The sequence below is a fragment of the Sparus aurata genome, chromosome 2 (genome assembly GCF_900880675.1).
Source record: "Sparus aurata chromosome 2, fSpaAur1.1, whole genome shotgun sequence".
Taxonomy (NCBI): Eukaryota; Metazoa; Chordata; class Actinopteri; order Spariformes; family Sparidae; genus Sparus; species Sparus aurata.
Genome location: NC_044188.1, coordinates 2,694,150 through 2,708,918, shown reverse-complemented (window position 1 = coordinate 2,708,918; position 14,769 = coordinate 2,694,150). Strand labels below are relative to the sequence as shown.

Sequence of the window (14,769 nt, the reverse complement as noted above, 5' to 3'; positions counted from 1 at the left end):
ATAAGACCCCAGGGACGTGTGTGTGTGTGTGTGTGTGTGTGTGTGTGTGTGTGTGTGTGTACATGTGTATATGTGTGTGTGATAGTCACAAGGGAGGCAGAGGATTTTTATTTAGAACGTTTTCTAAGAAGCTTTCTGTTTTCTGCTAGGTCAGGTCAGCACTGCACACACACACACACCATACATACACACACACATACAGACACAGATACACACACAAACGCACTTTTTTCTTTACAGACTGATTTATACTCAATTGCCAATATATTAGGCACACCGAGCTGCTACGTGCACGCAGTAAATCCTGCCTTCATTAAAGATCTACGTTGTAAGACTTGTCAAATATTATTTGACGAGTCGGGAATGAGTATTTTGTCTTTATAGCCTTCATCCCTTGCACACACACACACATGCACACACACTGTTTGTCACGTTAACACTTCACAAATTCCTTTTTTATGTCCTTTGCTCTTTCTTTCACACGCTCACTTTCACACACACACACACAAACACACATTGTTGCCTCTCTGTCAGACAGGTCGGCGGTTGAGAGGCTGCTTCCATGGCGCCACCAACGTTTCCATGGTGACGAGTCTAGTGCACCTGACTGGAGCTCCCACGATCAGACACACACACACACACACACACACACACACACACACACACACACACACACACACACACACACACAAGCTGGTCTCTCTCTGGTGTTATTCGTCTTTTCATGCCGACGCTCTGAATGCGGAGCAGACTCAAGCGGACTCAAACGTCTCACAGCTCACTTAGAGCACTTAGTTTTGATTTATCTACACATAAACTTTAGGGTTTAAGACCAAATGTCCTAACAGTAAGCACAAGAGGTATATAAGAATATTTTAAAGATGTCATAAATGTTTTAAACTGTGCTGTCATTCTTTTAGATATACACTCGCTCAGTGATCGAGCCCCTCCCTCCTCCTCCCACCAAAGATGCTGCGACCTCCCCCATCTCCCCTCCAACAGCCGCTGCAGCTGCCGTCACCCCCGCCCCCCCTGCAGAAGGAGCTCCCAGCAGCCCTCCAAGTGCGAGCCCCGCCCCCGGGCCTTCTGTGCCCCGCCCCCAAGACAAAACCAGGAAGAAGAAGATGTCAGATGAGGAGATCCTCGAGAAACTACGTAAGACTTGTTTATACATGCAAATACATTGTTTTAGTAAACTTTTTATATTATTATACACATTGTTATACACAGTGAATCAAGTGAACTCAATCACACACACACACACACACACACACTGGCTGAACAAAGGAACAACCCACACTATATGGCCAAAAGTATGTGGACACCTCAGTCCACAGTGTGTTCTTTTGACACAAGCTCCACTGAGAAATGGTTTTCCACTTTTGGTGTGGAAGAAGATGAATGGCCACATAGAGGACATGTGTGTGACAGACAAGGACACACACAAATACACAAACACTTATCCACTAAACTGGTGTCACTTAAAAGATGCAGACAGTATATGTTGATGATCGGCACCCGTCAATTTATGGTTTCAGACAACAATTTAGAGAGAAAAAAGATAATCTGAAGCCCTGCTTGGATTTTATTTGTATGAATAATTGGGCGTATTATGAATCTCGAAAACCACAATTCAATTTCAGTTTGTTTCTTACAGCGTTATGCTCCTGTTACAAAGTTCGGTTTCTCAAATCTGTCTTGAGTAAACCCTCTTTCCAAACAAATCAATAACAGACCGCTGCACAAGAAAATAAACCCAACATCTGAGACGCTGTCAGAGTTTTCTCCAGCACCAGTCAGCTGATTCTCTGTGTGCACGCAGGAGAAGTGTCTGAAAGTGCAGCTGCAGGCTAATGCTAAGCTAGTTGTGTTGTCTCTGATGTTTGGATTTGTTTTACTTTGGATGCACGCAAGTAGGCGGGGCGGAGAGGGAAAAAACTGAGAGAAATAACGACCCTGCTTCTGAACTGGACGATCAAACTGAAAGTGTACCTCAGTTTCATCCCTTGAAATAATATTACTATCAGCTGTAGAGAACCAATGACTTCACCTGGTTAAAGGTGAAGCTAACGTCTGTTAGACTGAAGTCAAAGTCCAAAGTGCTCAGCTGATATATTAAAAGCCTTATGAGGGGATGAGAAGATTAAAACCAATGAGCTGTGACCAGTTAGGAATCCACCAGGGTCACGATCAAAGTGCTTTCAATCGTACAAAGACAATTACATGCATTAACATTTTGTATTAACAAGACAGTGCCTGTACATACAAGTCTTTCACAGGCTTCATCTTATAATATGAGCGTTAATATTGTATTGTAATTATTCTGTCTATAAACAGTCATTGTTGTCCCGTGTCTGCACATTAAATACTCTGCTGCTGTTCGTACCTGCTGTAGTTCACTGAGGACAGAGTCTCCGGGCGCTAATTTTAGCCTCGTTAGCACTTTGAGATTTGACAGGCTGTTTTATCACATTCCATTCATGTGCAAACTCACAGTTTGAATTTATTTTAAGCTCAAGTAAGGTCGGTGGTGATTTCAGCACAAACCAGATTTTTTACAGTAAAACAGTATTTTATAATATTTTTAACAAAAACAACTCAGAGCACACAGTTGTTTACAGTAAGACAACTCTTGATCGAACTTTTTAATAGCCTCTTTGTGATGGTTTATAGTTTGTTGAGTATTTTGCAAATTGCATAAACCACCCACATAATGCTGTGCCTGTTCTTACTTCAGGCCTCCACATCATGATGAAAACAATGATTTTGCAGCGAGGAGTGTTTGCCAAACTTCGTGAGGCTCTGTGAAAGATGTTACATAACGTTATCACTTCTAACAAAAGAAACCGCCTGCAGTGTCTCGCTGTGCTCAAACGATCCTGTTAGAAACTTTATTGAAGTGTTAATGTTCCGTCACGTTTCTCAACATGGCGGCCTGGCTGCTGTGCTGACTGATGCTGCCTCAGCTAACAGATGCTCGATGAAGATGATCTCAGAAATGAACCACAGATATAAAAGTAATTGCATTGTGGTTTGTTGAACAGAAACCCACAGGCTTTCCTCTCGAAGCGCTCCTCCACTAACTGTAGCAGTTATCATGGACAAATCAAGCAAGCCTCACACACAGAGGCTTCGTCTGTGGAAGAAATTATTTTTACCTCAATTTAATGTTGTTAACGTTGTTAATTATATGTATTCTATTTTTATGTGCTGTGAGTTACATCACTGAGCCAGAGCCTGTTGTTGTACAAACTCTTTTACTTTCAAGTGACTTCATAGCAATGTCTTGCTTATTTAAACAATCATTGAAAGAGCCCAAATTTTATTAGAACATCTATGATTTTTACATCATGTACTAACGTTGTTCAAGTAAGAAATTCTCTCAAAGTTAAAATCCAGTCATCATCTCCTCCCTCCACTCTGATGGAAAGTCAGATGAAGTTTCATGGTCCACAAAACATTTCTGGAGTTTAACAGAAAAACAGCGTTGCAGCGTTCTGCTGAACAACTGAAGCAGCTGGTGAGTTGCTAAAACTTCAAATACGATCGCTCCATACAGTTTATCTCACATAATCCAAGCCCAGAGATCCAAAACATTCAGAGGAGGTTGTTTAAAGGTATTTTTTCTTTTTTTGCTGAAATCTTCACTGTTAGCTGCTAAGCTGAAAGTGTTAGGTCCCCTGTCTGAAGTCTGAGCACAGGCTTGAGGCGTCGGGCAGATGGTGTAAATATCATCTTTTCAAATCAATTTGGGATCTCAGGGCGTCTTGAGACTTGGATTATGGAGGGTGAGCTGAGTGGAGCAGCAAGTCTCCAGCTACTGCTGTTGTTTAGGAAAATGCTGCTGCTGTTTCACTGTGAAGCTGCAGAAATGTTTTGTAGACCACAAAACTTCATCCTGCTTTCTATCAGCATGGAGGAAGGAGAAAGTGACTGAATATTCATTTTTAGGTGAACCTTCCCTTTAAAAGAATTTTGCACCACGTGCCGCAGTGTAATTGACCTAATTTTACAGTTTTGAAATAATGATGAATAAGACAACAGGTTTAATATGAGTTAAGTGAATACTTTTAGTTTCTCAGTAGTTGAAAAAGGAGTTATAAATAAAGAGAAGTGAGAAAATCATTAAAATGATTTTGTGTGGAAGAATATCTGCCTCATTGTCACTCAGACCAACCAGTCTCAAAATCTATTTCCAGATGCTTTACCATTAACTCAAATTTAGTATAAATTCCCATAATTGAAGGGTGTTAATGTATCTTTAGAAGTGTCTATAGTTAAAAGTCTTTATAAAAATTATACACGTTATATAAAATCTCCTCCCTTCATGAAATGTGTTGATGTTTATTTCTAACTGGTGAATAAAAGCCTGTATATTTTTTAAATCATGCCCCACGCCTGTCCAGATGTGCTCAGATCTCCCTCTGCTGGTAAGACCAGGATACTGCCTGTCTGTCTCTCTGATTGACAGACCCGATATCCTCTGTCCCCGCCCCCACTGTCCAATCCTCACGTCTGATTGGTCGTCCTCTCTCTTTCCATCATCCAGTCTCCTGCGGTTACAGAGTGACTCCAAGTTTTGTCCTCTGATCATTTTCCTCTTGTGGACTCTGGTTACTGCAGACTGAGCTGCTGCAGCTCTTCTTTCCTCCGCGATTCTTTCTCTCCATCATGTTTTTGTTTCTTTCTGTTACTGGTTCTTTTCTCTTTCCTTTGTTCAGTTCTTTCCTTCTTGTTTTTTTCCTTCCTTTTGTCATTATTTCTTTATCTTTTTTCTTCTCAATTCCTTCCCTCCTCACTTTGTTCTTTCTTCTCCTTCTTTCTTTTGTGATTCCTTTCCTTACTCACTTCATTCAATTCCTTCCTACTTTCCTCTTTCCTTCCTTCCCTCCATCATTTAATTTTGTTTCTTTCATTCCTTCTTACTGGCCCTGTTCTCTGCCAGTTTTTCTTTTCTTTCCAGAACTGACTGTTATTATACATTTTTATGACTTTATTTTCATCTCCATTTCCTTTTTTTCCAACATGTTTTGTTTTTTCTTAGATTCATCCCTCGTTCCTTCTCTCCATCTTCTCTTCTCTCAGCTCTTTCTCCCAGTCAGCATGCTGCATTGACCTGAGTGTGATCAACATAGAGCAGAATTTGGATGGATAGAAAGACAGCTGACTGTTCTATCCATTCAGATTCAGTGGTACTGTAAAACCAGATGTGGGTTAAAGGGCAGGATTTCATTTGTCTTGCTCTCCATACACGTTACTGTTTGTTCTGATCAATCAATGAGTTTTTGCTTTGTTTGTTCTTTCTTTAACTCAGGGACGATTGTGAGTGTTGGAGACCCCAAGAAGAAATACACACGCTTTGAGAAGATCGGACAGGGGTGAGTCATTAATCCATCATGTATATCAAGTCTCCTGAAACTGGTCCTAGTTCCGTTTCACTTGTTCGTCATATTTACATTGTTATTCATATGGTAACTTCGGCTGTGTGACAGTTTTTCGCTACCAATTAAGAGTATTAAAACCTGCAAATGGTGCATACCTTTTGGTCTTACCTCAAATAAGAAACAAAAGAAGTTTCCATCCAACGGGGACACGATGACATACTTTTTAAAGTTTAACTGGAACTCTCTGCTGTCTGTTTTCAGAGCGTCTGGCACTGTGTACACAGCTATCGACATCGCTACAGGACAGGAGGTAGGTTTCCTTTATCATCCTCCAAATTTATCTTCTTCATGTATTTCTCTCTTCTTTATCCACCCTCAGTTTACAGCTAGCCTCACCACTTGGTTACAAAGGGAGTGCTAATCTAAAAAGACATGCTGGTAAAACTGGAGAATAATAGTTACATATATGAAGTCAGTAGGATTCATCGTCTGAGGACCAATCCACCCAATACATAATTCACAAAAAAACACATCCTTTCACACATAAATATACCAAAAAATCAACATTCAAGACTTACAGGAGAAACAGAGACACCAATAACTGTCTAAAATATTCCCATCTAAAAACAAATCATAACATTATCAATGAGGCCAGCGCTAACGTCTGTAGTGCCGCCATGTTGGACGTCTCTCCGACCCAGATCAACAGAAATATAGATCTAAAGGTCATTGAAGACAGGCGCTCATTAACAATAAGGAGCAGGTTAAAGTTTGAAATGCCATAAAGTGTACGAAGTAGATTAGAAAACATTTCACCCTAACCCTTCTTTACTTATATTCAAGGATTTGGACACTCTGACCTCAGGATGTTCAGGTCGATTCCTTATAAACCTTTCAAAGAGGAAGTAGAGGAGACATAAAGTTCACTTGGATGATGAAGATCTATACAAAGTTTTCTGCCTGTTTGACTGTGAGCTGAAAGGCCAGAATAGAATAGTAAGTTTAAAGTTAAATTAAGTCAAATCCTGACGATTAAAAATCAATTTCCCAAGCTAAGAAAGAAGAAATGGTTTAAATTGCAAATGTGGGGGGAAATAAAGTTCATACTGAATGCATTTAGCAAAGAGAGGTTAGGAAAGATGCTAGAGTTAGAGGAAGGTGGGTTCATCCAGGGTGTCAGTCGTTATTCAGGTAAAATAAAGTAAAGACGAGAGACTTGATGGAGGAGAACAGTGAGTTTCCATACTGAGATTTACTGCCTGTCTTCAATAGCTTTGACTCCAAGGTTAATTGTAAAGGAGCTCAGCTCGCCTGTCATGCTAATCCTCCTCAGTTTCACTCTCTGAGGATTAGTCCGTGGGCTCAGTTTTGAATGTCTGTCTGGCTGCGCTGCCTAACAACCTTTTACAGGCCTTTGGATTTAGATATTTCCCCTCCACACCACTTCTCTGTCTGCCTGTCTGTCGTCTGTCTTCACTTTCTTACCTTTTTCTTTTTCATCCTCTTGTCTTAGTTTATTCTCTGTCACATTATCTTTTTCTCCTGATAAACCTCCAGCCTCTCTTTCTTTAAATTCTGTGAGATTTCTGAGTTCAAACTGCTGTGAAAAGTCAAATTCATGTATTTTTTCTCAGGTCGCCATTAAACAGATGAACCTGCAGCAGCAGCCGAAGAAGGAGCTGATCATCAATGAGATTCTGGTGATGAGGGAAAATAAGAACCCGAACATAGTCAACTATCTGGACAGGTTAGACACACACACACACACACACACACACACACACACACACACACACACACACACACACACACTTTTAGGACACATCAAAGTGGAATTCACGCCGCCAAAGATGTTTTGGTTTTTCAGCAAATAAGTTGGAATGTCATGTTTAATAGATGTTCAGGAGGTGGGGTTGACCCTGTTGCTATGGATGATATCGTATTTCATGAGTGAACCTACTCACTATGTCTACAGTGATTGGTTGACAGGTGACCGGTCTTTGTATTTTTCAGTACTCAGGATACACAGGCGGGGAACAAATTTGAACAGCTCTGTCAGCAGAAAAACAACCTTCCTGTAGGCTGCTGCTGTAAAAGTTTGCGGATTATATTTAGTTCTGGCAGGTTCACACTCGGCTGAGGATCCTTCTGTTAAAGTTGCTGTGCTGACTGAAATAAATAATGACTGCAGCAGAAATGTGAAATAAAAACACAATCTGCTGTAGAACGAGCCAAAATGTGAAGTTCCCAAACTTTCCCTGGATACACGTGACGACTCCACCACTGTGAGAGGCCATCAAGTTCAGTGTGGCTGTTGCCATGCCAACCCACCGGACATGTAGGAGGGGGCGGGCGTCTGGTTTCCATAGTTACCTGTTTGTGTTCAGAGACATCGTGGAGCACATGCAAGACTGTAAAGTTGTCATCCCCATGGAAACAACATTTTCACTGTCTCTGATTTACTGTGTGTGTGTGTGTGTGTGTGTGTGTGTGTGTGTGTGTGTGTGTGTGTGTGTGTGTGTGTGTGTGTGTGTGTGTGTGTGTGTGTTTGTGTTTGTTTGTGTTCGTGTGTATTTTAGAGGATCAACAAAAGAATGCATTTTGTCTCTTTTTATTCTTTTAAATGCTGTCAAAATCATCAGTTACTCTCAGTTAAATGGAGAATAAATGTGCTCCATGAAGCACTAAATCTGAATAATAACAGTGTTTTCTCCATCAGTATATTTTACCAATCATACCTCTACTACAACTCATTATCATGATAATAAACTTGGCTCAGATTACAAATTTATAAATATTCAAAAATATTTATTCAGAAATATATATTATAACTTCAGAGTAGCCGTTCAAAAGGGGAATCTTGTGTTTGAATATTATATATATATATATATATATATTATATTGTATTTAAGTAAAATGTAGACAGTCCCCTCTGATTCTCAAACATTTTCTCTCTTCTAACTTCTGATAAAATGATTTTCAAATACTAATCCTGTCATTAACATAAACACCTGCATATGTTGATGTCTTGTTTCCATAGTTACCTGGTGGGCGATGAGCTGTGGGTGGTGATGGAGTATCTGGCTGGAGGTTCGTTGACTGACGTCGTCACAGAAACCTGCATGGATGAAGCTCAGATAGCTGCTGTGTGCAGAGAGGTAAGAGCCATGAAACATTCACTCCGACAGCATCTCAGCCTCTCTGGCTCTCTCTGGACCCGGATAATCTCTTAAGGTTCATGGATTATTCAGAGTTTGGGATGTCCCAGAAGAACAGACACTATGTTTGTTGGCTTTAAAGAAGCCGGTGGTGTTTGAGAGGAGCTGGTGGTGTTGAGGGCCCATCTTGATCTCATGTTTGGAGAGCTGAAACAGCTCTGCTCAGTAAAGACCACCACACTGGGACCAATGTATGTTTACAGAGCGAAGTATAAAAAAAGAATTAAGAGAGTATCCTGCTCCAAATATATAGTCACTCAAGCCTCATGTTCATTTGGATTGAGCCACAGTCTATTTATTGTATATCTATGAAACAGGAAACGCATCATAACCTTGTACATCCAGAGAGGAAGAGGTAAAGGTGAAAACTAATGATGATAAAATTTGGCTTCATTCAGTTGCAATCATGTTAGACTGAGAAGATAGGCAGGAGGATACAGTGAGGAGACAAAAAATAACAAAAAATGAACATTATTGTGATGATATCAGGTCTCAAAGCTTTCTCACACTGCACCCATTTTTCCAAGCATTGTGTGAAGACGTCCGTGTCTAAGTTTAGAGAGAGAAGAGCCCAAAATATTATTTTGTGGATTTGTCCCTGTCATAATGCAGAAAGCTCGACAAAAAATTGTGATTTGCGATTATAACAGTCTGATTCAGGATGTGGAGACGTTCATCAGTGTCTGGTGTCATAAAGATGTGCAATGTGCTGGACCAAGTGAAGAAGAATGGATTTTCTCTCTCCGTCTTACTGTCTCTCTGTCATTAATTTGTCGTCTCTATCTTTCTCCAGTGTCTCCAGGCGTTGGAGTTCCTCCACTCGAACCAGGTCATCCATCGAGACATCAAGAGCGACAACATCCTGCTGGGCATGGACGGCTCCGTCAAACTCAGTCAGTCCACATCAGTTGACATTGTGTCGTAGAGAGCTGCAGAGATGATGTATTTTTGTAGGCTAACCTAGAAGTTAGCAACGCCCTGATTCCCTTTTCCATGTTAATTGAATTTGAATAAGCTCTGTGGCTAACAGAAGTGTGAGATATTACACGTGTTGTTCAGCAAGATAATCTTCACAGATAAACATCACAAATTGTTAGCTACTTTGAGCACAACTTGAGGTTTGTTAACCAAAGACTTTATTTCAGGCATTTATCCAAAAATACAAAAAGTAAAGATTGACCTTTGAGAGAACCAGACCAGGAGAAATGCTAACTCATTTCTGGGTTTTATAAAACACTTTAATTGGATTTAACACTACTTTATTCCCCGCGACCCTGATGGAAAGCAGAAAAGAAAACGGAACGGAACAAAACTACTTTATTAAAAGTTCTTCTATAGTATGGTTACTTGCTCTGTAGCTGTTGGACCAGCAGAGGGAGCTCTGACACTGTTGGAACCTGGATTGAAGTTCAGTCTCTTCAACCACTGTGATGTTTTTTCAGCGTTGTTCATTGGAGGATAATGCAACATGTGTTTAAGATGTATCTTTGACTGTCAGTAGATGATTGAATGTTATATTTGGTGGCTGGAGCTTTTCTATAGTTTACATGAGTCTTTATATTGTTACAGTAGAATTGTGAAACATCATGTCAAGGATTCAAACTATATCAATGTGTTCATCTGAACATTGTGGTCACAGGCTCACTCTGTCCTCTCTCCTCCTCCCAGCTGACTTTGGGTTCTGCGCTCAGATCACTCCAGAGCAGAGTAAACGCAGCACCATGGTCGGGACTCCGTACTGGATGGCTCCAGAGGTCGTGACCCGTAAAGCCTACGGACCCAAAGTGGACATCTGGTCCCTGGGCATCATGGCCATCGAGATGGTGGAGGGGGAGCCGCCGTACCTGAATGAAAATCCTCTCAGGGTGAGGTTCTGCAAATGTGGTTACTGAAGGCTAAAGAGAACTGATGAGCACAGCATTTTTATGAGATTTTTGAGAGCAGTGGACAACAAAAGAAAAAGCAAGGAAACGCATAGAGGTGTTCATCTTAAAAAGTATTTTTCCACAGACAGAAGGAGGAATTGGGAATCTTTAGGACTGGTGCATATTATAATAGAAGTGGTTCTCTGTAAATATCTACAGTACCTTTAGTCCTGAACACTGAATGGCTGCCTTAGTGTCATTCTGAAAACCACCACTAGATGGCACCAAAGTAACTCCACTACACATAGTGGTGATGAGAATGTGTTTGAGTACTTACTGTACATGGGCCTCATATGATGTTGACAAACTTGTTGCTCATGTGTGTTGCCTAGGCGCTGTATCTCATAGCAACCAACGGGACGCCGGAGCTGCAGAACCCGGAGAAACTGACGACGACGTTCAGAGACTTCCTGAACAGATGTCTGGAGATGGACGTGGAGAAAAGAGGCTCAGCTAAAGAGCTGCTGCAGGTACAGTGCACTGTGTGCATACAATGCACTGAAAGTACTAGTTCAAGTACCTCAGAAACCTACTTTAGAACTGAACTGAGTTGCATTTCACCACTAGAAAAAGAGACAGAGACATTTTTTTTTATTCATGACATCGTGTGTCTCTTATTTTTATACTGGATCTTCTTATTGTTTTTGGTCTGTGACGACACAAATGATAGGAAAATCCATTCACACTCGACAAACAAAAAATACTCAGTCCGTCTCGAGCGGACTTTAGAGGTGATGGTGGTCTGAGAAATCCCTGCTAGGTGTTTCTTTGAGGTCCAGCTGTCTTCTCACAGACAGACAGACAGACAGACAGACAGACAGACGGGCAGCGGTGTGGGTGTAGAGACGTGGAGGTGGATGGAGGTGGAGGTGTAACTGAGCAGCAACATGAGTTGTGTAACTGTGCGATGACTCAGAGCTCCAAGGTGAAACAGACTTGTTTAAGACGTAATCGACTTTAATGGCTGCTTTGTATGAGTGTGTCTCTGTGGTGAGAGAGTCCTCTGCAGTGAGGCTTACACAAGTTTATTACACAATAATGATAATAATGAATATATACACTCGCACACTCTACACATCCATTAATGTGCACACAAACACGGAGAGTGAATTGTGTGTATGGACTGAAGAAACTAGTCAGTTTCACATGTGATGTGTTGTAGGACTCCAGGATTAAACATTATGAACACAAATGTATATTGAAGTGTTTGATTTAATATTTGGTCTGCAAAGTAAACTAAACATTTTTTTCTTTCTTTCCTCCACCTCAATCCTTCTTGTACTCCTTCCTCCACACTTCCTTTGCTTTCCTTTCTCCTCCTCCCTGTTTCTCTTCTTCCTCATTTCCCTTCCCCATCTTCTCTTCTCCTCCCTGGACCTCTCCCTCCACTCTTCTTCTCTCTCCTCACTAATCCTCTCTTCCCCTTCTCCCCTGTCTTCCTCTGCTTTCCACTTTCCTCCTTTCTTTACCCCCACTTCTCTCTTTCTCCTCTCTCTCTCCTCTCTTCTCCCCTCTTCTTCTCTCTTCCTCTCTTCCTCTCTTCCCTCTCGTCTCTCAGCATCAGTTCCTGAAGATGGCGAAGCCTCTCTCCAGTCTGACTCCTCTCATCGTGGCTGCCAAGGAGGCTGCCAAGAACAACCGCTAGCTTTGCACTCATTATTTTATCTGTCAATCTGTCTCTCTCTCTCTCTCTCTCTCCCTCCCTCTCTCTCTCTTCCATCCCCTCCATCCTCTCTCTCTTTTCTTTCTTCTCTTTTTTTGCTTTATTTCCAGTAGATGGGAGGGCAGTGATGGCTGCTGGCTGGGTTATAAAACCCTTTGAAGGGCCTACATGTTTCTCTCCCTTCCTTCTTTTTCATTTCTTCTTTATTTTTGTATCCTCCACTGCCTGCCCTTTCGCCCTGTGACCTCTGACCCCATGCTTGACCCCCCCCTCACCCTCACAGGGAGAAAGAAAGGCAGTTTTCTCCCTGTAACTTCTTTTTCGACACTCCACTGGACTCAGACAGGAAGATCAGGGGCTGACTGTATGACATCATCTGTCGATCTGTGATCAAGTGATGTCATCACTAACATGAGCTGATGAGAGTGATACAACGGAGCCCAAAGACTCATGGGAGTTTGTTTTTTTTAAAATCAACTTGTTTGTTTTCTATCTTTTTTCTGTAAAAGCTCCGGACCACCCTCTGCTGCAGACTGTGTGTGTGTGTGTGTGTGTGTGTGTGTGTGTGCGTGTGTGTGTGTGTGTGTGTGTGTGTGTGTGTCTTAAGGTCCTAGCTTCCTGTCATGCGTCTGTGGGTTTCAGTCTGACTTATTTCATCATCCTCTATCAAAAAGTGCATTTGTTGATTTTCAGTTTATCACTGTTTTTTTTTTGTTTTTTTTAAATCAACTTGTTGTGTTTGAATGTGTGTGTGTTTGTGTGTTTGAGTGTGTGTGTTTTGGTCACAGGGGGGTGTCGGGATATGTTGATTGTAGCGTTACCTTCTGTAGTTTTTGACTCGGAGCAGGTGAGGTTTGGTACGTTGTCGTGTCTGCAGTGTGAGCTGTGAGTTAGAGATTATTAATATTAATTATGATAAGAAAAAACGAGCCCAGAGCCGTAGATGGACCGTGTTTGGGAGATTTTCAGCCATTTCGTGTCTGCGATGTCTTTCCAGGAAGACCTGTGAACCAAGAGAAAAGAGATTGTTTTTCCCAACTTAATTGGCAGAATAAATGCTGATAATCACCTCGCAGTCAGCTCATATTAATATGGAACTTGTAGAGATGTTGATAAGGTACGTACAAAGCTATAAACCTACTTATCTATGATTTGCTAAAACATAAAAAGAAAAAAAATGGGCTGCTTTACCCAGAATCCATCTGCGGCTCTGGGTCTTCACCGTCTGCGGGCTCGACGCTGAGACTGTGAGGGAGAGGATGTGCATGTCAACCTTTTTTATACGGTACGTTTAACGTGGAGAAAAAAAATAATAAGTGAGTTGTGATAATGCTGAAACACAGAAGTGACGATACATGAAGGATGCTTGTGTACGATAGGAAGGACCGTGTCTTTAGTCCTATTTTCAGAAGAATGAGACAAATAAATGCTGCGATGGTACAATGTTGTTGTTTTTTCCGGCTGGTGGACTGTTGGCGCCCCGGGATTCCTCTGAACATAAGGTGTATATTTTACGTGAAAAGAGAGAAAAAAAAAACACAACAACAATGTTTCAGCCTTTGTTAACGGACTCACTGTTTTTTTTTATAATTGATCAGCTGTTTTTGATTTGGATACAAAGATTTTGAGTGTTTGTTTTGGATTTTTTTCTTGTTGTTAACAAAACTCCTGTAACTGAGTAAGAGCCAAAGTTTCCATCAACAGCCACGGTTGCTCGCTCTGCATTTAAACTTAAAATGAAGAAACCTGCAATGTAAATATCAACCAAACATTTCCAAAACATCAATTCAAAACAGTCAACTCGATTTCTGCTTTTAGTTGTTTTTATGGTTTTTTTAACGTAGTGTTAATGTACCTCTGGCCTTAAACTGTTTCAAATGTGCAAGACTCCTTCAGTACCAGTCTGACGGCAACATTTTGAGGCACCAGTGAATATTTTTTGGGCTGCAGCTAACAATTATTGTCATTATTGATTAAGCTGCTGTTTACTCTCTTTGTTAATTGATTCATCTTTGTGCAACCGACACTCTAAACTCAAAGATATTCAGTTTATAATGATATGAAGTGAAGCAGAACGATTGGCACGTCTGCTCTGAGAAGTAAACTATTAATTGATTATTTTTTTGTAGTCAAGTAATCGTTGCAACACTGCAGAACACACTGAACATTGAAATTACAGATTTGAACCCTGCGACAATCAGTGTGAACGGTTCACAGCTGTTCTCACCGGCTGCAGTACGGAGGATCACAGCTGTAAAAACTGTTGAAACTGCCTGAAACTGTTGCCACGGTGTGTTCCTGTGTCCTCGTCTGAACCCCCCACACAGAGCTACTTTGGTAAAAATATAAAAAGATAATCATGTTACTGTAAGTGACCATCGGCAGCCAGGACACAGTCCTCTGAGCAGCTTCAGGGGGATTCAGACGAGGTCTAAAAGGGGACTTGGTTCAGTCCAGGATGGTCGATGAAGTCTTCACTCCCCAGTGTATCAGAGCCATAATTTATCTGTTTATAAGTCATTCTGATTTTTTGAAACAACTCTGAAAAATGAAGAATAAAACTGTACAAAAACTGAAAA

At 41.1% G+C, this 14,769-nt stretch overlaps 1 protein-coding gene across 3 annotated transcripts in view; it reads left to right on the top strand.

The window, feature by feature from the left end:
• pak1 (p21 protein (Cdc42/Rac)-activated kinase 1) overlaps positions 1-14,769 on the top strand; it is a 52,197-nt gene extending 37,428 nt beyond the window's left edge. For 2 of the 3 annotated variants that reach the window (XM_030398455.1, XM_030398466.1), the window contains 10 exons: positions 921-1,155; positions 4,407-4,430; positions 5,315-5,378; positions 5,646-5,694; positions 7,019-7,131; positions 8,425-8,542; positions 9,396-9,495; positions 10,271-10,467; positions 10,860-10,997; positions 12,086-14,769. In XM_030398455.1, the coding sequence (XP_030254315.1) occupies positions 921-1,155; positions 4,407-4,430; positions 5,315-5,378; positions 5,646-5,694; positions 7,019-7,131; positions 8,425-8,542; positions 9,396-9,495; positions 10,271-10,467; positions 10,860-10,997; positions 12,086-12,172 (1,125 nt within the window). In that variant the 3' untranslated portion in view covers positions 12,173-14,769. The remainder of the gene's footprint in view (positions 1-920; positions 1,156-4,406; positions 4,431-5,314; positions 5,379-5,645; positions 5,695-7,018; positions 7,132-8,424; positions 8,543-9,395; positions 9,496-10,270; positions 10,468-10,859; positions 10,998-12,085) is intronic. The other variant, XM_030398476.1, reaches the window with a different exon arrangement.